Source organism: Salvelinus alpinus, chromosome 20 (genome assembly GCF_045679555.1).
Source record: "Salvelinus alpinus chromosome 20, SLU_Salpinus.1, whole genome shotgun sequence".
Lineage (NCBI taxonomy): Eukaryota > Metazoa > Chordata > Actinopteri > Salmoniformes > Salmonidae > Salvelinus > Salvelinus alpinus.
The window spans coordinates 44,340,029-44,361,759 of NC_092105.1; the positions used below are offsets into that span (position 1 = coordinate 44,340,029).

Here is a 21,731-nt window from a genome sequence, read left to right on the forward strand (position 1 = left end):
CATTGGCTCCCACTGAGTACAAAACACAAAGCAGATCGAGTCACACACATCCCCACTGAGCGTATAGGCTACACACACACTGTCCAGTTCTCTCCCTCACTCAGAGTTTACACACAGCATGCTGTTCAGCACACACAGCCTACCATCCCCACTGTGATCTGGGATTGCCAGTTGCCAATTGAGCTCGCCAGCTTGTAGAAAAAAATTGCAGAAATTAGTAACCTCTGGTTTGTTCAGCCATTCCTATGGGGGAAATTAAATTGGGAAAGAATAGGGTTTTGGGATAAACGCCAAAGATAAGGTCTGAGGTTAACACAGGAAAAATAAGAGAAAAAAGGGGTAAAAAAATGTTTTGTTGATAATATCAGTCAGTTAACATGACCTTTATGAATTCTTTGTGCTTTTTTAAAATTACATAAATACTTACAAATTCCCCAAAAAGGTGACGTTAGCTGATGAAGAAAGATTATCTCATAGAACAAAGCGTATGAGATCTCCTAAGCCTCTGTTTACCTTATTTTTGGCGATTATCTCAAAACCCTACAAAAACTCCATTCATTTCGTGGTATCCAATTGGCTTTGTCCAACCAACCATGGTGGAGCTAGTGCCAACAAAAAGACACCATAAACTATTGCTCCCTATGCTACACACTCCAGCAGCGTCAGAGTGCGGCAGCCACATTCCTGGAATGCCCCCGCCAGTCCCGCCCCCCCTGATGGGATTAATAAAGACAACATCCTGGTCTCGTTCACACGCCACTAACCACACCACAGAGCCAACTCAGTCCAGACCCACCGGCTACAAACTACCAGGCAGACATTATTATATAATCTACTGCAGAATCCAGAACCCTTACAATGGAGGAGCTGGCACACAACTGCTAGAAGGAAGGCACTGATTGCCCTTGCTCAGAAGATATGGTAACTGTCCACCAGCAACAACAACAAAAAACACTTGCCGAGTCACAATATCAAGATAGTAATTCACGTTGACTGAACATACAGTTGTCTCAATTTGCCCCAGGTTTACACCAAATCTATAATAGTGTTCCAAGGTTTTGTTTGATTTCTAATTCAATTGGTGTTTGTTGACAACCGAATCGCGTATCAATCAAGACTTAACGTTTATCTGAAGTCTTTGCCCCAGATGGTTGCGTCTTCCTAAGAAGACGACAATCCAACGGTTTCCTGCACCTCAGCAGTTAAGAACCCTAACACAGCATTGCCAATAGATCAGCCACAGACATCCAAACCATCAGATTGCTGAGTCACAAAGACACAGATGCCAGAAATATCCAAGAGCTGGCTGACGTCAAGGTGACTATGGTCATGTTTTAGTTGAAGAATTCCATTAGAGGATTAAAATACAGTACGTGGAGAATTCATTTATGATCATTCAGGATAGGATTCAGACAATCATTTCACAGGTTCACTAGGAGGTTCACCGCCATCGACTACAGGTACAAATTGAGTAACTAAATCTGGCACATTTACAGAAGTCATGATCGATGTGCATTATCCCTGTCAAATAAATCTAAAAGAGTAAAAGTCATCTTAAGTGGCAGGTCACTGACTCCAGGTCCAAAGCACTGAATCCTGTTGGGGTAATGCCATCCAGTCGTAGGTTGATCCTAGATCAGCACGTAGGGGGATGTTCTGCTTGGAGCAAGACCAACAGGGCTGCGCCAGACAGACACAGTATTGACTTTGCCCAATGCCAAGGATACGCCCAGTAATAAATGCTAATGAAAATATTGTTTCTCTCGCTCTCTCTCGAATGCATGGGTATTGGGATATGGGCTAAACTTTTTTTTAAATAATTTATATACGGACACTCCTGAACCATCTTGTGTCTAGCTGTTTAAAAAGAAACTTTGCCTATATTCCCATTGCTCTCCATTCGATAAGCTATGAATGTGCCTGAAGGCTACGCTTCATTGTTTTATGCATGGCTTTCTCCTGAGCAAACAATGAATGTAACGGATTTCCATCTCAAAAGGTTATTTGAATAGCCTAGAAACGTAAGGTAACCAGAGGACTAAGAATGAGAAAGAAATGACAAGTTTAATCAAGTTTACCATTAAAAAATATACATGTCAAATGTTGAGCTTAAATTTCACAGGCGAAACCATACTTATCACGTGGAATTGCAAGTTCACATGTGTAAAACAATCACTTGAAAATCTAAATTGCAGTTTCGCATGTAAGAAAACTGTGGTTGAAATAATGTTATTCTCACATGTGAAAAGGTGGCGTTAACATATTGCAGTAGCAAAATTTGAGAGTCGTTGCATTTCTCCAGCCTCATCCCTCAGCTTTTTACTGAAACTGGTGGGGAGAACACTTAGTTAATGTTTCAATTAAGGATTGCTGCTTTAAAACACTTTCAATAGAGTAGTGTTATTACATCCTCTAGTTGGGACCACTTCCCCTCAGTGACGTGCAGTCAGTGTAGGGAGTGAAAGTGTGATAATCTATGTAGCATCAAAAAAAACTACAAAAAAATGCTGTTATGAACAGCCAAATAAGTAAAAAAATTATCTAATGTTTTTTCCTCAATGATTATAGCGTTTTTTATGCTAAATTAAAAAAAAACATCTAAAACTGCATCAAAAACCTGAGGAAATTCTCCAGGGTATTCACACTTTCATTTCCAGCCATTCAAATGCATTCGAATTGATAATGCTGCAGCCGTTCCTGAGTCCAGTTACTGTTAATGGACAGGGTCAGCATAGGCCTCGCTGTTTTGCCTAGCTTTCTTGAGCCGATTTCATATTTTGCGCATGCGTTTTGCGCAAACATGTTGTGTTGGTATTGCGTGGGATAAACTGTGCATATTAGGGTGTGTCTACAACATTTGGCATTCGCATCCTGACAAATGGTCATTATTGCACCTGAAAAATGTTCTTAGTTGGAATAATGTAACTCATCGCTTTGGAGGGTTTGAAGTAGTGATGGAGGACAAAAAAACCGATACAGCTACATATAGTGATCTTTTTCTTGGACGATATATCGATATTTGACACAAAAGTATCACACACACAACCGTTGAAAATTTTGGGGTCACTTAGAAATTCCCTTTAAAAAATTAAAAAATAAAAGACTGGTGTTATATAATACCAGTCAAAAGTTTGGACACACCCACTCATTCGAAGTTTTTAAAAACTATTTTCTACATTGTAGAATAATAGTGAAGACACCAAAACTATGAAATAACACATTTGGAATCATGTACTAACCCCCAAAAAAGTATTAAACAAATACAAATATTTTAGATACTTCAAAGAAGCCACCCTTTGCCTTGATGACAGCTTTGCATATTCTTTGCACACGCCCCAGTCTGACAATTCCAAGCGAACTGTCATGTGCCTTTTACTGAGGAGTGGCTTCCGTCTGGCCACTCTACCATAAAGGCCTGATTGGTGGAGTGCTGCAGAGATGGTTGTCCTTCTAGAAGGTTCTCCCATCTCCACAGTGGAACTCTGGAGCTCTGTCAGAGTGACCATCGGATTCTTTGTCACCTCTCTGATCAAGGCCCTTCTCCCCCGATTGCTCAGTTTGGCCGGGCAGCCAGCTCTAGGAAGAGTCTTGGTGGTACCAAACCTCTTGCATTTAAGAATGATGGAGGCCACTGTGTTCTTGGGGACCTTCAATAATGCAGAAATGTTTTAGTATCCTTCTCCAGATCTGTGCCTCGACACAATCCTGTCTCGGAGCTCTACGGACAATTCCTTCGACCTCATGGCTTGGATTTTGCTCTGACATGCACTGTCAACTGTGGAACCGTATATAGACATGTTCAATTTACCACAGGTGGACTTCAATCAAGTTGTAGAAACATCTCAAGGATGATCAATGGGAACACGATGCACCTGAGCTCAATTTTGAGTCTCCATAGCAAAGGGTCTGAATACTTATGTAAATAAGGGATCTGTTTTTATTTTTAAATAAATATGCAAAAATTTCTAAAAACCTGTTTTTGCTTTGTCATTATGGGGTAGTGTGTGTAGATTGATGACGAAAAACATTAATTTAATACATTTTAGAATAAGACTAACGTAACAAAATGTGGAAAAAGACAAGGGGTCTGAATAGCTTCCGAACGCACAATATGCAAATTATACCAATTAAATGAGTCCATATATTGCTATTTTAGTGGCATCAGTTGTTTCTGTGGATGCTACATCGGTCTATGGCTGAGCTGAGTAGAGCAATATTTCATTTTGTCGGATGATATGAAATATGCCGACATTGAAGGCTATCGCTTGTGTATCTTGGCTACATTGGTATTTACCAAGGATGTAACGATTCATAGGTCCCTGATTCAAAATGTTTAAGATATGACTGCATCGGTCGGTGGGCTCCAAACCGATCAAAATGTAGCATGCAAAAGGTCAGAAAATGGATTCAATTACTTTCTTCCTACCTTACGAAAATACCAAATATTTTGTGACAACTGATGCGTCTTCTCCTTCAGTGTCGAACTAAGCATGTAACTGTGTTGACAGCCATTGATCTACAAGTCATTTTGCCTGCCGAACAACCCTAGTGCACGGTGCCCAGCATCACGCGCTGACCAAACGCAAGGTAGGCGGCCTGTTCCTGATCTTGCACATCTGCGCTGCACCTTCAGCATTAAAATGCTAAAATGGCTTGCGTGATTTTAGGCTGGATTAGTTGAGTGACAACTTGTGTAATTTGCTAGGCCATCGTCATCAATGCGCTGTTGAAAACTCTGTTTTACAGGGAATAAAAGTAAGCTACCGGAGAGACACAGCTCTCATCTGGCTATACCTACTGAATGGGCTTACAATATAATGTATTTTAATTCTTCAGGTTCACCATCAGCATTAGTCATGGTAACAATCAGTGTATGTGGTCATTCTTTGATATGGAGGGTAACGTTGATCATTTCATAATGACTAATCACTTTTGCGAGGCACATTGCATGGCCGAAGCTGGAGGAGAAAAGAAGCTCGCAAAAAAAATACCAAACGGTCAAAACCATTTGATTTTCAGATGGGGGTGAAATCCCACATTGTGATATTATATATTCATTGGCTATGTCATAGCTAATTTGTAAACAATATTGATACATTACTAGCTCAAACACTTAATGTGCAAAAATTACAAGTTCATTAGTGGTTAATGGTAATTTCAGAATCAAAGTGGGGGGGGACAGAAAACAGCCTACATTACCTGCCCCCCCCCTAATTTGATAGTGCTTACCCAGCCACCGACCTAATCGCAAGTCCCTGCTTCCCCTGTCTCTGAGAGTGGAAGCAGTGACTTGCAACCCACAGAGAGCTGGTCACTGTAGCCACAGACCAAAGCAACGAAAGAGAAAATGGATGACCACCAAAAGAGATGAACAGGCCAGTGAGACATGAGGAAAGAATGTCAGAAGAAAAACAGACAGGGCAGAGATTTTAGCAATGGCAATTTCTTAAAACACACTACAATGTTGTTTGCAATATGTACGTTTTTTCCCCCACAGCAACAGACAATTAATTTACACAGTAGGAAGTAAAACAAACAAAAGATCGAAACGACGAAAACCACGACTCGACGACTAAGTGCAAACGCAGAGGCCCGGTTACCAGGAAACGGAAGGTGTTTTGCTTTTAATTTGACCAGCAAGCGGTCACTTGGAAGTAAACACATTCAACCATCTGCCTCTGTGACTGCTGCATACGTGAGGGGACCTTTGCTCCAAAATATGGGAGGGGGAAAAAGCAGGGGAGTGTAGAAAGTGCTAGGGCGGAAAACATGTCCTTTCTTGGAACAGGGGCCCAGGTTATTTTACACAGGCACTGCACTAAGTGCCTCTCTCCCCCCTGGAGCATGGCTGAGGGCAGGATGTGTTCACACCGGACTGGCATGCTTCACTTCCTCCCTGGGTCCTGTTTGGTTCCTGCCTGGTTCTTCCTACAGTATCATGGCCCACAGGCCATCGCGTCCACCGTCCACACGTCTACATCTCACTCTGACTCATCAAGCTCACGTATTACAACAAGTATCGGAGATTGCCCATTGTGTTTGGGATGCTTTATGAAATTAGATATGTATAAGGAAACAATGACAAACTATCTGGCTTTAATATCCTAAAAGCTTTTTTAGCTGTTATTTGTCTGACTCAGAAGTTGACAATGTTACGTAAAACTCATACTCTCGGTAATTGTACCAGAGATCAATCTCTTACCCAACAGATGGGTGATGGTTTAGCAACAGATGTTAGGTCAATAATGTCGGCGTCTAGATTATGCTACAGTGGACGGACGGCCTGCTAATCGACCGGGCCTGAGAAACTATTCCAGTGTGCTTGCCCATCTGAGGACGAGGTTGCCTGGGCGCAGGCTCGAGTGTTTATTCTTTTAGAGTGAATGAGAGTGAATGAGAGAGAGACACTGTAAACACCTGCAGTAGAAATGCAGTGGATTAAAACGCACTCCACATCTAAAACGGGAGATGTGGACAAGCTTTCTGACGTGGTCATAGACAAATGAGGGAAGTGCATGTAAACTTTACTGTAGGGCCGGGATGATACCAGTATCACGATACTCGTTGGTATCGTGTCAAGAAAACAAAACAAATCAGATTGAACTTCTTTAGGAAAACAGCCCTAATGTTGCAAACAAACATCATTGTTGTCATCCAGAGTCACAATTATTTATTTTCCAAGCCATAGCACACAATATTTTACATACAGCAGGTTTTTTTAAAGGACCAAAGTGTTCGGTCTGCTTTGTGTTTTAATTTTTCCCATGGAAAAAAAGATTGCGATACTGGTATCGTCCTGGCCCTATATTACTGCATATCATACTTTCCATACTTCTGTGGCCAATATTACTTTTCCTTTGAGCTGGCCCAGGCAAAGGCTAATTGGGGCAAACAATTTCAACAAACCCTAAATAGCCACCATGTGTCCTAAAACACACGTTGTTATTATGGAACACGTCATTCCTCCAATGGAAGACTTTGGGCATTATTACATTGCATTTGCGCAAATCCACTATGAGCAATACAGAACAAAACGTGCACCAATGGCCACTCTGCCAACACTCCTTCCTCGCATCATTTCCCTCCATTATGGCTTCCCCATTAATGCCACAATCCTCTATTCTCACTCCTGTTCTCTGGGGCTTTCACCTCTTCCTTCCCTCATTCACTGACGCTGGTCCCCGGGCCCCTGCGGAGATCGGGTTCCAAAAGCTAGGACTCAGAAGCGTCTGGGTAAGACAGCGCTCACCACCGCCACACTCCACTGTAAATAACTCTGCTCACTTGACCCAGCCTGCCACACCTCACTTAATGCTATAATGACTGGTTTCATTTCCAGTCTAAGCCTCTGACTTCCCCACTATTGTGTTGTGAGTTTATAATGACAAATTGCTCTCTGAGATGTTTCCCAATTTGGGCTGTAGCTGAGAATAGATAGTTTCTATGTTGGGAAAGAAATAAGTGTGCATTCTGTGTAGTAGACACGTGTTCGGATGCTTGCATGTTTTAATGGATGTACAGAATGGGTCTGTGCAAATGTTTTGTCTGTGTTTTTATGGGTTGTATGTGATTTTACACTATGCCAACTTAACTGGTTTATTACTTCCAGTAGAGGGCATGCAGGGCTAACGGCTTTATCCCCTCATCTTTAGTACTGTAATAGCTTCCGGTCCTGTAGCATAAATCTAGCTTCCTACCTAGCCTAATCCCCTACTATAAATGGAATACGGGTCACATCATGGCGGAAAGAACCAAGGGAAGCAAACGTAAACACAAACACACACACATATTAAGCACTGCATGAGTTGTAGGCTAGATGGCAACCAGGCTAGCTGGCCTCTAACTGCGTAGCTATCCACTGAGTCTGTTGGTGGAAAAAAAGAGGGGGAGAGAAAAAAAGAAAGGAGGGAGCCTCTGGGGATGCCAACAAAGGCCAGTCTAGTCTTCACACTCAGTTGCCTCTCACACAATGAGCAGTGTGTGTGTAGGCCCACTGTCATACACACTCCTCTCATTAGGCGAAAGATCAGCAGGCCACCAGTCAAACCACCCCCCCGACCCGGCTAGTCTACAGCATCCTGGGAGAACTGATACTACGCTAATGCCCTTCACACGGCACCACACAGAACCGTACAGCTCAGTCAAGCAATCTACACCAGAGTACATTTTTGGAACAAAAAAATGTTCACTGCTGAAGAGGATTACTCGACTTGATTCAATAGTCTGAAGAATCTCCTGTAGGCCCAGTCATTCCGAGTAGTTTTTGTGGATCTCTTTGAGAGAGCACATAGAACAAACCTCATCCAGGTTCCTCTATTTAAAACTTACTTAGGCATGTTCCACCAATGTTCAGGTTGACTTATTTGAGCCCCCGGGAAGTTAGTGACCTAAACTACTCACCCAGCTAGCGTGTATATGCCGGCATAAGTGTATCCTCTACAAGTATGTATACTGCACAAGTGTGTATACTGCACAGATATGACATAAGTGTGTGGGTACGGCACAAGTTTGTATAGCACAAGAGTGTATACGGCAAATTATGAACCTACACAAATGTGTATTCCACATAAGTGTACATAGTGCAGATAGCCCCAGTAAGACTGCCATTCTGCTCCAAGGCTCTTATCCTGTATCAATGCTCAGTAGTGGACAAATACTTAGCCAGGCTGATAAGGAGAAATTACACTGACCTTTCTGGTGCTACAAACAGTACTGGGAGAAATACAAATGTTGGCTGTTTGTCTGCTCATAAAAAATCGCCATTACACTGATAGGAGAATGAAACCATTAGATAAGCATAGCAAATTGTAACCAACAAGTGTTGCTTTTATTTAATCCATTTTAAAATAAGGCTGTAACGTAACAAAATGTCTAAAAAGGGAAGGGGTCTGAATACTTCCCGAATGTACAGTGCCTTGCAAAAGTATTTACCCTCCTTGGCGTTTTTCCTATTTTGTTGCAGTACAACCTGTAATTTAAATCGATTTTTATTTGGATTCATGTAATGGACATACACAAAATAGTCCAAATTGGTGAAGTGAAAAAAATAACTTGTTTCAAAAAATTTCAAAACGGAAAAGTGGTACGTGCATATGTATTCACCCCCTTTGCTATGAAGCCCCTAAATAAGATCTGGTGCAACCAATCACCTTCAGAAGTCACATGATTAGTTAAATGAAGTCCACTTGTGTGCAATCTAAGTGTCACATGATCTGTCACATGATCTCAGTATATATACACACACACCTGTTCTGAAAGGCACCAGAGTCACTAAACAAGGGGCACCACGAAGACCAAGGAGCTCTCCAAACAGGTCAGGAACAAAGTTGTAGAGAAGTCGGGTTGGGTTATAAAAAATATCCGAAACTTTGAACATCCCACGAAGCACCATTAAATCCATTATTTAAAAAATGGAAAGAATATGGCACCACAACAAACCTGCCAAGAGAGGGCCGTCCACCAAAACTCACGGACCTGGCAAGGAGGACATTAAATCAGAGGCAACAAAGAGACCAAATAAAACCCTGAAGGTGCTGCAAAGCTCCACAGCGGAGATTGGAGTATCTGTCCATAGGACCACTTTAAGCCGTACACTCCACAGAGCTGGGCTTTACGGACTTTGGGGGGGTGAATAACCATGCACGCTCACGTTTTCATTTTTTTTGTCTTATTTCTTGTCTTTTTCAAAATGAGAAATATTTTGCATCTTTAAAGTGGTAGGCATGTTGTGTAAATCAAATGATACAAACCCCCCAAAAATCTATTTTAATTCCAGGTTGTAAGGCAACAAAATAGGAAAAATGCCAAGGGGGTGAATACTTTGCCAAGCCACTGTACTGTACAAAATAGTTTAACCTGCCAAGTGTCTAGTCTTGCCTTCTATGAGCTAAATCCTAACATGAGATCTGCGCGCCATCTTTACCCAAATGCTGCTGTTGCTGCAGCTAATCACCCCATCCGCCTGCAACATGCACCACACAAACTCTTCTCATCTGCTCTTTCTTTCGCATCTTAGTAACCCATTTTTGTTACATAAATGCAATGTTCCGAGTCTAGGGAGTTTGTGAATCTGCATTTACATGCATTGCCTGTGACGCAGTGGATTTTAGTCAAATCCATGAACTACATTTATAGGAAGTTGCTGCGGCTATGATCAAAATTAATAAAGCGTTGGCATTGGGGTAAAATGCCACCATTGAGGCCTTTGGTTTTCTGTCTTCAATAGAAAATGAAGTACTGTCCTTGTAAGCCACATGTGACGCACATGTTGAGGCTGTGAGAGAGATGTCTGTCTGTGGAGCAAGCAATCCCCCTTTAAAAGGACTAGTGAGCATCACTGACTCATTGCATCACTGACTCATTGCACTCCTGATTCAGAGGGGTTGGGTTAAATGCGGAAGACACACTTCAGTTGAAGGCATTCCTTTGTACAACTGACTAGGTATCCCACTTTCCCATTTTCTCTTTCAGAGTGACAGAGACAAAACTCTGCAACTTCAGTATCATGCACCGCAAACCAGCTACTCAACCCCATCAACAGAGCTCATATTGCAGATCCTTTTGGGGGTAGAGCTCGAAAAATTGTTAGTCTGAGGTCTGAACCGATGTTATATTTGTAACAGTTACAGTATTTTTATGGCCCTAGTTCAGGGGTCTCCAACCTTTTCTAGCATGAGAGCTACTTAAAAAAAAATAAAGTGATATGTCACAAGCTAAAAAATAAGCACATTCTTCTCCTCTACCCTGAAACTCTTCCTCTGTGTCACGCCCTGGCCTTAGTATTCTTTGTTTTCTTTATTATTTTAGTTAGGTCAGGGTGTGACATGGGGAATGTTTGTGTTTTGTCGTTTTGGGTGGTTATATGGTAAAGGGGGTGTTGGGTTTAGTGTATGAGTTTGTGTTGAGTGAATGTTTCTAGGTATGTCTATGGTTGCCTGAGTGGTTCTCAATCAGAGACAGATGTCTTTCATTTGTCTCTGATTGGGAGCCATATTTAAGGCAGCCATAGACATCATGCATTTGTGGGTAATTGTCTATGTGTAGTGTTTGTGTCAGCACTATTTTTCTATATAGCTTCACGGTCGTCTGTTTGTTATTTTGTTAGTTTGTGTATAGTGTTCGTTTTGTGTTTTTCTCTCTTCTAATAAAAGAATATGTATTTTTCACACGCTGCGCCTTGGTCCAATCTCTCACCGCAAGACGATCGTGACACTCTGGTCCTTAGGGTACAAGATATGCATTTTCTGTCAATATACCTGGTAACATAATGGTTAATAAACAACTCTAAGGGGGCCCCATAAAATCAGCAGTTCTTTGTTTTATTTTTCCTGCCATTTTATTATTTACTCTCAATATACTCTCAATATAAACAACAAAAACTGATGTTCTGCATCATGTCAATGCTTAAATCACATCAGAAGACCAACTTTGAGGTCTAAAAAAAAACAAAAAAAATCTGTGGTAGTTTAAGTCCCCTTTAATTGTGCATTCATAACCTCTACAGGATCGGTGTCCCCTTCCGGGACGGTTGAGCTAACGTAGGCTAATGTGATTAGCATGAGGTTGTAAGTAACAAGAACATTTCCCAGGACATAGACATATCTGATATGGGCAGAAAGCTTACATTCTTGTTAATCTAACTGCACTGTCCAATGTACAGTAGCTATTACAGAGAAAGAATATCATGCTATTGTTTGGAAAAAAAGGGTCCGATCCTTTAAGCAAGAGAGGAATGTGTTGGTCTAGCGAAGTTTTTGCATTTAGGCCTGCTGCTTTGCAGCACTTGTCATGGCAGAGTTAGCAAAACAATGGCCACCCAATTGATACAAATAATCTATATATTCCTGTCAGGTAAGCCTACTTTGCAGTTAACATTTAATTGAGAAGATTTTGGGGTAAAGTGTTTGTCTGTCTACAAGACGGTTATCATTACAGTCGTTAACTGGCTACATCCGGAGTAATAGACAGATGTGTGCACCAAACAGATAGACAGGCAATACTTCAAGAAATGAATTGCCAGATATTGTGTCAAGTTTGGCTTTTTAAGCCAATAGTGGCTAACCAGAAGTGGAATAATGTCAATGTGGCTTTGATTTAATATTTATTTTATTTAACTAGACAAGTCAGTTAAGAACAAATTCTTATTTATATTAACGGCCTAGGAACAGTGGGTTAACTGTCTTGTTCAGGGGCAAAATGACAGATTTTTACCTTATCAGCTCCGGGATTTGATCTAGCAACCTTTCGGTTACTGGCCCAACACTCTAACCACTAGGCTACCTGCCTAGTAGCCAGGAGCTTAATGTTTGACAGTTTGCGATGGAACACATGAAAAAAAATGCATTTACTTTCAAAATTGCTTGGCGAGCTACTCATAGGTGGGTTCTTGGGACATGTTCAACCCCAGAGAGAAAACTTACGTTTGCCATATACCACAGTTTAATTCAATACCAATGAGATTCCAATAGAGTAACAACAAAGTAACTAGACTAGCCTATATGACTAATGCCAAACAGTTACCTTAATTGACATGTGTAAAACAATTCAAGCACTGTAACGTGCTACTTGACTGTGTGCAACAAACAGTCACTAACTTCTTGACTGCACCCTCTTTATTGTATAAGTCGTAGCACGGCATTTGCTTTAGTTCCTCCTTTTCTTTCCAGATTTCAACAACATCCTTGTCTCATGAGGTCACCTCCGTAGGACCCAACTGTACACGTGAAGCTTGCTCTATGTACTGCAGCTGTGAACAGTTGGAGCAGTGAGGAGCATGCTCATATAAGTTCACTATAAAACATCCACATAGCACTAACGTCATACCTTTCTCACATCATATCCCTCATGACCCCCCCCCCCGCCGCTAGTAGTAATACCATGAAAACATACATCCCACTTTTAACAACACACACCACTCACTCTCTCTCTCCCCTGGGCCTCTATGCAGTCCATAGTCTAACTAAACGAGGACTGTGTGCATTGATTTCCTGGGGATGAGCTTGGTAACATGACCTAGGCCACGGGTAGGGTTCCCGGCCTGAGGTGGACCAGACCCCTCAATGGGAACATCCTCTCACTGTGTTACAGCAGCAGCAACAGTAGGCGTGTGTGTGTGTGTGTGTGTGTGTGTGTGTGTGTGTGTGTGTGTGTCTGTATTTAGGCCAGGCAATGCCCATATTTACAACACTGCTATGCAAGTGTGTGTGTGTCACCTGACACTGGCACTCAATAGATCAGGCGTTTATACTGTTCTTACGCCACCAGCAGCCCATCCCAGCCCACCACCAACATGCTTATCAAACACACATCTTGTGTGTCTGCCCTCTCAACACACAAGAAGAAATGAGGCCACTGATTAAACGCATCACACACACTGGCTTACAGGCATTAAGAAAAAACATTTTTTCTTAAGATTAGGCATTAACTTATTTATAACCACTATACAAACGGTCAGTCAAGAACACCGTGTGCCCTCTCCCCCCAATCGAAACTTCAAATGGAGTGTCTACTTCGAGATAAGTACGTTACACTTCCTCTTTGGCTATAGATAAACTATGGTGCCAAGTAATCTTTCATATAAGCAACTGTTGTTTCACAAGTTGTTGGTGAGTCATTTAAAAAGGTTAAGTATTAGGTGAAAAGTATAGTGTAGAGAAGAACAGCAGATTGACGCCAGTGTTGCGGTAGCCTACAACGCATTCTTTAGTAGTGAGTCATGCTGGAAAAGGCGTTGCATAGGGATCCATGGGGGAGGCATCTCCTAAGATGAGCTAAGTCTGTCGGCTAATACTCGAAAGCCACTTTCCGCTATGACTCCCATTCTACATGTCGAAGTATCTGTATTTCCACTCTTTTTGAAAGCTTCAGATTTCAAATGTACCTTTATCAGGAGTAGGCCTTGCTTATCATGTCACTTGTTTGCAATCAGGTGTCACGGAAAAACACAATTTAGCTGTTTTGGCAGTAAGATAAACAACTTTTTCTTTCTATGGGCTGTGTTTATGGAAAGGGAATGACAATTGACATTCCTAAAGTGCCATGTTCACAAAGTCAACGCCAATCTTGGACTGGAGCCATTTGATAACAGCTATGTAGCTTGTAGTCTTGGGTCTCTCTTTATGTAGTGTTGTCTCTCTTTTTGTGATGTGTGTTTTGTCCTATATTTTTATTTCATGTGTTTTTATTTTTAATCCCAGCCCCCATCCCCGCAGGAGGCCTTTTGCCGTTTGGTAGGCCGTCATTGTAAATAAGAATTTGTTCTTAACTGACTTGCCTAATTAAATAAAAGGTAAAAATATATATATATTTAAAAAAATACAAAAACAAATGTACACTTCCACGAGGGAAACAAACGTGCGCGCGCTTACAGAGGCCTTATCAAGGTAAGCACGCTACACTGTAAGAACAGAACAAGTGGATACACGTTCGAGAACGTTTGGTTATTTTACCACCAAAGTGTATTACATGTTTATAAGGACAGTATGGCGGCAGGTAGCCTAGCGGTTATAACATTGGACCAGTAACCAAAAGGTCGCTGATTCGAATAGTTGAACATACAAGGTGAAAATAAATCTGTCGATATACCCTTGAGCAATGCACTTAACCCTTATTTGCTCCAGGGACACCGTACTACTATGGCGGACCCTTTAATAAAATACTTTTTTTTTTACAAGCATTTAGTTACACCCGCAAAAACATCGGCAAAATATTTGTATGCGACCAATAATGTAACGTTATTTGATTAGAGTGGCTTAGCCCAGGAACGTGACTGGCTAGCTAATGGTATAATTAGCCTACGCTTTGTAATCAAATGGAATAGAAAACCACTAATAGGCGCGCCTTGTTCTAAAAAATAGCAGGCTACAGGCAAATATTCATAGGCTAGTTTAGACTATGACAAATTCTACAATTTGTGGATAATGTGGAGCCCACCCAAATGCCTTCAACTTACTTCTCCGTCGCTGCTTCTGTGGCAGTCTCATCTTTCTTCTCCTGGTCGGTCACCGGTATAGCACTTTCGGTCACAGGTATAGCAGCACCTTCGGTCTTCGTGCAGTAGGTCCGGGTCCCAGGTGCGGCGCAAAGCAAAGGGCGGTGGACACCAGCATGGAGAAGCTTCAATTTGAAGCTGACTTGGACATCAAGAGAGGCGTTGCTGGAGCAGTAGTGGATTGGTAACGACGTTTTATTTCTTGTAATACATGTCAAAGGGCGCTTTAGGTTGGATTGAAACAACTCCTTCAGCACTGCCGAAAACCTAAACTGTAACATTTCAATCCTTTCGAGCAAGTTGTGGAGAATTTCTGCCTGAAAAATCCTAAAACCCGAAATTGAAAGATGGGCAAAGTCACTGTACCACGTTCGTTAACATTCAGCGTGGGCAATGACTAGCACTGTAACGTACTGGCGTTGTAAAATGAATAAAATCCCTTATCTTACGCCCCCAAAATATCCTATTGGTGGAAGTGTCTTTATGGCTGATTGGCTGGTCTTGGTTTCTATCATAATTTTGTCCTGCATCATTTCCTCTGACGACTTGCGGTTCTCTAGTGGCGGGGAATATTTCAATTATTGAAGGGCATTGATGAAAGTTATTGTGCGTGCCGAATACCGATTTATTTTCCAGAATGTATGTGAAACTTTAATCACACAATTCATAAAACACTGTTCAAAACAAGAATTACGTCCCATGTGGCGGTCATTCAGTTTGTATAGAAACTGTTACAGTAGCTAGGTCTAGCGTAGCTTTAGTTGCTCTTTTAATTTGAACTTAATCTATGAATATCTTGAAAGACTTTCAATAAAACATAGATGATGAATGGAAACAAATGTACATTATCTATTATGATAGCTTAATAATGTAAGCCTACGCTCAGGAGTAAAACATAAAAGCTCAGCTATTATCATTCAGACATGGCGCAGTAGCAAATCATTCTAATTAAATTAATGAGTTGTGACAACAAACCTTTGTCTGCTGGGAGAGAGATTGATGCAGGCTCTCTCTCCCCCAGCTGGACAAATACAGTGTCAGTTCCCATACTCAAACTTGGAATGTGGTATACTTAGATTGACATTTTAAATTGGACAATACTCTGTCAGCACCAAAATATCTTAGGAATTTATTGTACAGTCTTGTTGGCTCACTGTTAAAGTGCTGTGTGAGAAACAGAGAAGAGGCTTCTATATTGTTCAGTCAGCCCTCTCATAGAAGGAAAGGTTGACTGGCATTTCACTGTACTTGTGCACGTGACAAAACTTGACTGAATAATGAACAGTATGACCTTGATGACCATCCTATACATCACACATTCTCTCAATTACGTGACATTGGCTGGATCATTCCCACTGGATCACATTCCTGCTGATGTATTATATAGCTTTGCCTCTTGCTGTGATGGCCAGGCAGCGCCACTGGAAAACACTACATGCAGATGAGGTGCCCAAATTAGGAAATTGGATTGCAGACCGTTTTAGGGCAACGCCTCTTATCACCGATGGCTGTAGAAGAGAAAAGGGGAAGGATGGCAAGAAGGAGAAGCACTTTACTTTCAAAAAAGGTGTTACTGTATTCTCTCCCACCACCACACACCTTTCTCACTCATTCTGTCTCTCTCTTCAGTGTGCAATAAAGTGCACTTCCTGTCTAGCTACTATCAGTTGATCAGGTGATATAGTGAAAGTGAGTGTTGGAGTTAAGTTCTCACAGTGCCAACTCATCACTGGGTTAGAGTCTCATACTATGTGGGCTGGAACACTGCATGAACCATTATTCACCACCATAAGGGTGTATATTTGTAAAACCTAAGATCAACTAACCCATTTCTGTCAATGGAGAGAGTAAGGGAGACAATGTAATGGGGTTTCCTTTTGAAAGAGTACTCTCACACTGACACCATGAGCTCTTTTGCTTCTGCGGTTACAGAGATCTGAGGCATGCGTCACATCCGTTCCTTTTCTCGAAATATCTCACTCCTTCGCCATTAAATTCTTTCCGAGGGTGCCCCTAACTGGTATGTATGTGATTAGAGACAAAAGGGTGCCCCCTCTCTTTTAGAATAGGTACTGCAATTACTTTAAATGTAGATATTGTAATGGTCTTGCACTGCCATCTCACAGGGAAATGTGCATATATCTATAAGCACACTGTTATAACCCTGATTCAGATGACCATCCTACCCATGCTAGATTACGGCAATGTAATTTATAAATCGGCAGGTAAGGGTGCTCTCGAGGGGCTAGGTGTTCTTTACCATTCGGCCATCAGATTTGACACCAATGCTCCTTATAGGACACATCACTGCACTCTATAAACTGGTCATCTCTGTATACCCATCGCAAGACCCACTGGTTGATGCTTATTCATAAGACGCTCTTAGGCCTCACTCCCCCATATCTGAGATATCTACTGCAGTCCTCACCCTCCACATACAATACCCATTCTGCCAGTCACATTCTGTTAAAGGTCGCCAAAGCACACACATCCCTGGGTCGCTCCTCTTTTCAGTTCGCTGCAGCTAGCGATTGGAATGAGCTGCAAATGTTTTTAAATCTCTTCATTCAAAGACTCAATCATGGACACTCTTACTGACAGTTGTGGCTGCTTTATGTGCTGTATTGTTGTATCTACCGTCTTGCCCTTTGTGCTGTTGTCTGTGCCAAATAATATTTGTACCATGTTTTGTGCTGCTACCATGTTGTGTTGCTACCATGCTGTGTGGTCATGTGTTGCTGCCTTGCTATGTTCTTAGGTCTCTCTTCATGTAGTGTTGTCTTGTCTTGTCGTGATGTGTTTTGTCCTATATTTATTTTTAATCCCAGGAGGCCTTTTGGTAGGCCGTCATTGTAAATAAGAATTTGTTCTTAATGGACTTAAGTATTTAAATAAATATAATGCCACAATGGTTTTTGTAGCAACTATACTATACTACCACTATACTACCACTATACTACCACTACAAAATGTAACTACTACACTCTCCCCCTCAGTTAGTCAAATAGTGTCAGTTCCCATCCTGACATTTTAAATTGGACAATACTCTGTCAGCACCAAAACATCTTAAGAATGTACAATACAGTCTTGTTGGCTCACTGTTAAAGTGCTGTGTGAGAAATAAAGAGGCCTCCTGTACTCCCTGTTCACCCATGACTGTGTGGCCAAGCACGACTCCACCACCATCATTAAGTTTGCAGACGACAACGGTGGTAGGCCTGATCACAGACAACGATGAGACAACCTATAGGGAGGAGGTCAGAGACCTGGCAGTGTGGTGACGGGACAACCGCTCCCTCAACGTGATCAAGACAAAGGAGATGATCGTGGACTACAGGAAAAGGAGGGCTGAGCACACCCCCATTCTCAATGGAGCTGTAGTGGACCAGGGTTAGAGCTTCAAGTTCCTTGGTCATCACATCACCAACAAACTATCATGGTCCAAACACACCAAGACAGTAGTGAAGAGGGTACGATCACACCTATTCCCCCTCAGGAGACTGAAAAGATTTGGCATGGGTCCTCAGATCCTCAAAAGGTTCTACAACTGCACCATTGAGAGCATCCTGACTGGTTGCATCACCGGCTGGTATGGCAACTGCTCGGCCTCCGACCACAAGGCACTACAGAGGGTAGTGCGTACGGCCCAGTACATCACTGGGGCCAAGCTTCCTGTCATCCAGGACCTCTATATCAGGCAGTGTCTGAGCAAGGCCCTAAAAATTGCCAAAGACTCCAGCCACCCTAGTCATAGACTGTTCTCTCTGCTAGAGGTCGACCGATTAATCGTAATGGCCGATTAATCGGGGACGATTTCAAGTTTTCATAACAATCGGATATCGGTATTTTTGGGCACCGATTTGCCGATTTATTTTTTGTATTTTTTTTTTACACCTTTATTTAATCTTTATTTAACTAGGCAAGTCAGTTAAGAACACATTCTTATTTTCAACGAGGCAGAACGATAGATTTTTAACCTTGTCAGCTCGGGGGATCCAATCTTGCAACCTTACAGTTAACTAGTCCAATGCTCTAACACCTGATTACATTGCACTCCACGAGGAGCCTGCCTGTTGGCGAATGCAGTAAGCTAAGGTAAGTTGCTAGCTAGCATTAAACTTATCTTATAAAAAAACAATCAATCAATGACTGTCATTGCTCCAATGTGTACTTAACCATAAACATCAATGCCTTTCTTAAAATCAATACACAAGTATATATTTTTAAACCTGCATATTTAGCTAATAGAAATCCAGGTTAGCAGGCAATATTAACCAGGTGAAATTGTGTCATTTCTCTTGCGTTCATTGCATGCAGAGTCAGGGTATATGCAACAGTTTGGGCCGCCTGGCTTTTGCGAACTAATTTGCCAGAATTTTACGTAATTATGACAACATTGAAGGTTGTGCAATGTAACAGGAATATTTAGACTCATGGATGCCACCCGTTAGATAAAATACGGAACGGAAAAAACGTTTTGTTTTCGAGGTGATAGTTTCCGGATTAGTCCAAGGTATATGGTTTAGAGAGAAATAGTTGACGCGTTATAATTCCTGTAATAATTTGCGGCTGAATTTGAAAGGGGTTCCTTCGTTATTTCACCGTTCATGTCTTCCATAGAGAATGTCTTGATCTACTTCAAATAAGGTCTGTGTTTCGTGCAGGCTTAAACCGCCTCAACGTTTTGATACCCGTGTAAATCTCACTAGGATAAGGTAACGTTTGTCAACATATTTTCATAAATCCACTCTACATTTTTTTTAAATCTTTGCTTATATTTAGCCAATATTGATCAGAATTACCTTGTCCTATGGATATCTACACAGTTATAAAATTGGCACGGTGATGTAAGCCTACACGAAACACAGACCTTATTTTAAGTGAATCCTATGCAATAAATGAAGGAACCGCTTTTCAGATTTTGCTAGGTGTCATGGGAATTATGACTCGCACTTTGGTTGTCAATTCTTACCATGCCCATTATTAAAATAGGATTTCCTGCATATAGAAATTAAGGTTTTTGTTTTCAACATTCATCACAGGTAACTTAAACTCTATTTTTATTCAAACAGTTGAGAGTATTTGTCTCCGAAGCAGACTCTTCAGTATCATTGTCACTTCAGAGCTGTGTGCGTGTGTGTGTATTTATGTATTATATTAAGTTAAAATAAAAGTGTTCATTGTTCATTCAGTATTGTTGCAATTGTCATTATTACAAAAATGTGTGTGTGTGTGTGTGTGTATGATATATATATATATATATATATTTACAAAAAAAAAAAAAAAAAGTAAATTAAAATCGGCATCGGCTTTTTTTGTCTTCCAATAATCGGTATCGGTATCGGCATTGAAAAATCATAATCGGTCGACCTCTAGTCTCTGCTACCGCACGGCAAGCGGTACCAGAGCGCCAAGTCTAGGTCCAAACAAAAGGCTTCTTAACAGCTTCCACTCCCAAGCCATAAGACTGCTGAACAGCTAATCAAATGGCTACTCGGAATATTTACATTGACCCCCCCTCCCTTCAACCCTGCTGCTACTCACTCTTTATTATATGCATAGTCACTTTACCCCTACCTACATGTACATATTACCTCAACTAATGTATATAGCCTCATTATTGTTGCCCTTTTTAAGAAAAATGTGTTTACTGCATTGTTGATTAAGGGCTTGTAAGTAAGCATTTCACGGTAAGGTCTACACCGGTTGTATTTGGCACATGGGGCGGCAGGTAGCCTAGTGGTTAGAGCATTGGGCCAGTAACCAAAAGGTTGCTGGGCCAAACCTTTGTTTGTTACCCAGCTTTCAGTAATTTGTACAGTGGGAGAAATCGCACACAAAAAGCATACCACTAGTGTTTACCATCATACTATCTATATATTTTTATGACTCATGTACCTTTGGGTAGAGTCCACAGAGAAAGTTGGATCTTGCTCCCTTTTCACCAGTCGTTGGAGGCCTAGAATGACCTACCTAAATGCCAAGTGCATTGTCTCAGGACAACAGAGTCATGGAGGGAGGTGAAGAGCTAGCCTCATTGCATTTGGTTAGTAGTTCCCTAGTTAATGACTTGACCTGGGCGTCATAATGCAGAATCCGTTGACTTCATTGCATTGCAATCTGGAGCATCTTCTGACCCAAATTCTTGAAGAAGCCCTTTGGAGACAGTCTTGAAAAACTTTGATTTTCCAGAGATTCTGGGGGTAGGCTTGAGTTGGTTCAAGGCCTGGGGTGCCACAGAACTGACAGAATCCTATTTGTTAGAACTCTTGATGTTTCACCAATGTCAAAGGATTCCAGTAATGTGACCGGACTAATCTTTGACAACAATCTAACAATCAGTAAAAGGATCAAAGAGGTGTAGTCATTGCTTGTGGCGTCAAATGGCAGATTTGGGGAAGATGTATCATAGGCATTGTCTCGGTTGCTTGAAGTCATATTTGTGGCAGACTCCATGGCTGCACAGAGACTAGACATCTCCACAGCTTTGTCATCAATCTTGGATTCCACTTCTCCTAAAACATCAATATCCAAAGTTCCACAATTGGGTCTGCTACTGCCAGACAGAGAGGGCCTAGGCAATGATTTGTCACTAGACCAACGCCTAGTGGTCATGTGAGCCTGACTTCGAGTCAGGTGTTCCAGCATCAGTTGGGGAAGACCCATTGATTCTGTTCATCAACTCTGCTAATTCCTCTGATGAATCAGACGCTACAGACCAGGTATCCATGACCTGATTGAC

The 21,731-nt window shown here is 41.6% G+C and overlaps 1 protein-coding gene across 7 annotated transcripts in view; it reads right to left on the reverse strand.

The window, feature by feature from the left end:
* LOC139546975 (glutaminase kidney isoform, mitochondrial-like) overlaps positions 1–15,407 on the reverse strand; it is a 60,361-nt gene extending 44,954 nt beyond the window's left edge. For 3 of the 7 annotated variants that reach the window (XM_071355975.1, XM_071355974.1, XM_071355980.1), the window contains exon 1: positions 14,951–15,405. In XM_071355975.1, coding sequence (XP_071212076.1) covers positions 14,951–15,270 — 320 coding nt within the window. In that variant the 5' untranslated portion in view covers positions 15,271–15,405. Of the gene's footprint in view, positions 1–14,950 lie in introns of all 7 variants that reach the window. The other 4 variants (XM_071355977.1, XM_071355976.1, XM_071355979.1 and 1 more) reach the window with 2 other exon arrangements.
* Between the last annotated feature and the right edge of the window lie 6,324 nt (positions 15,408–21,731).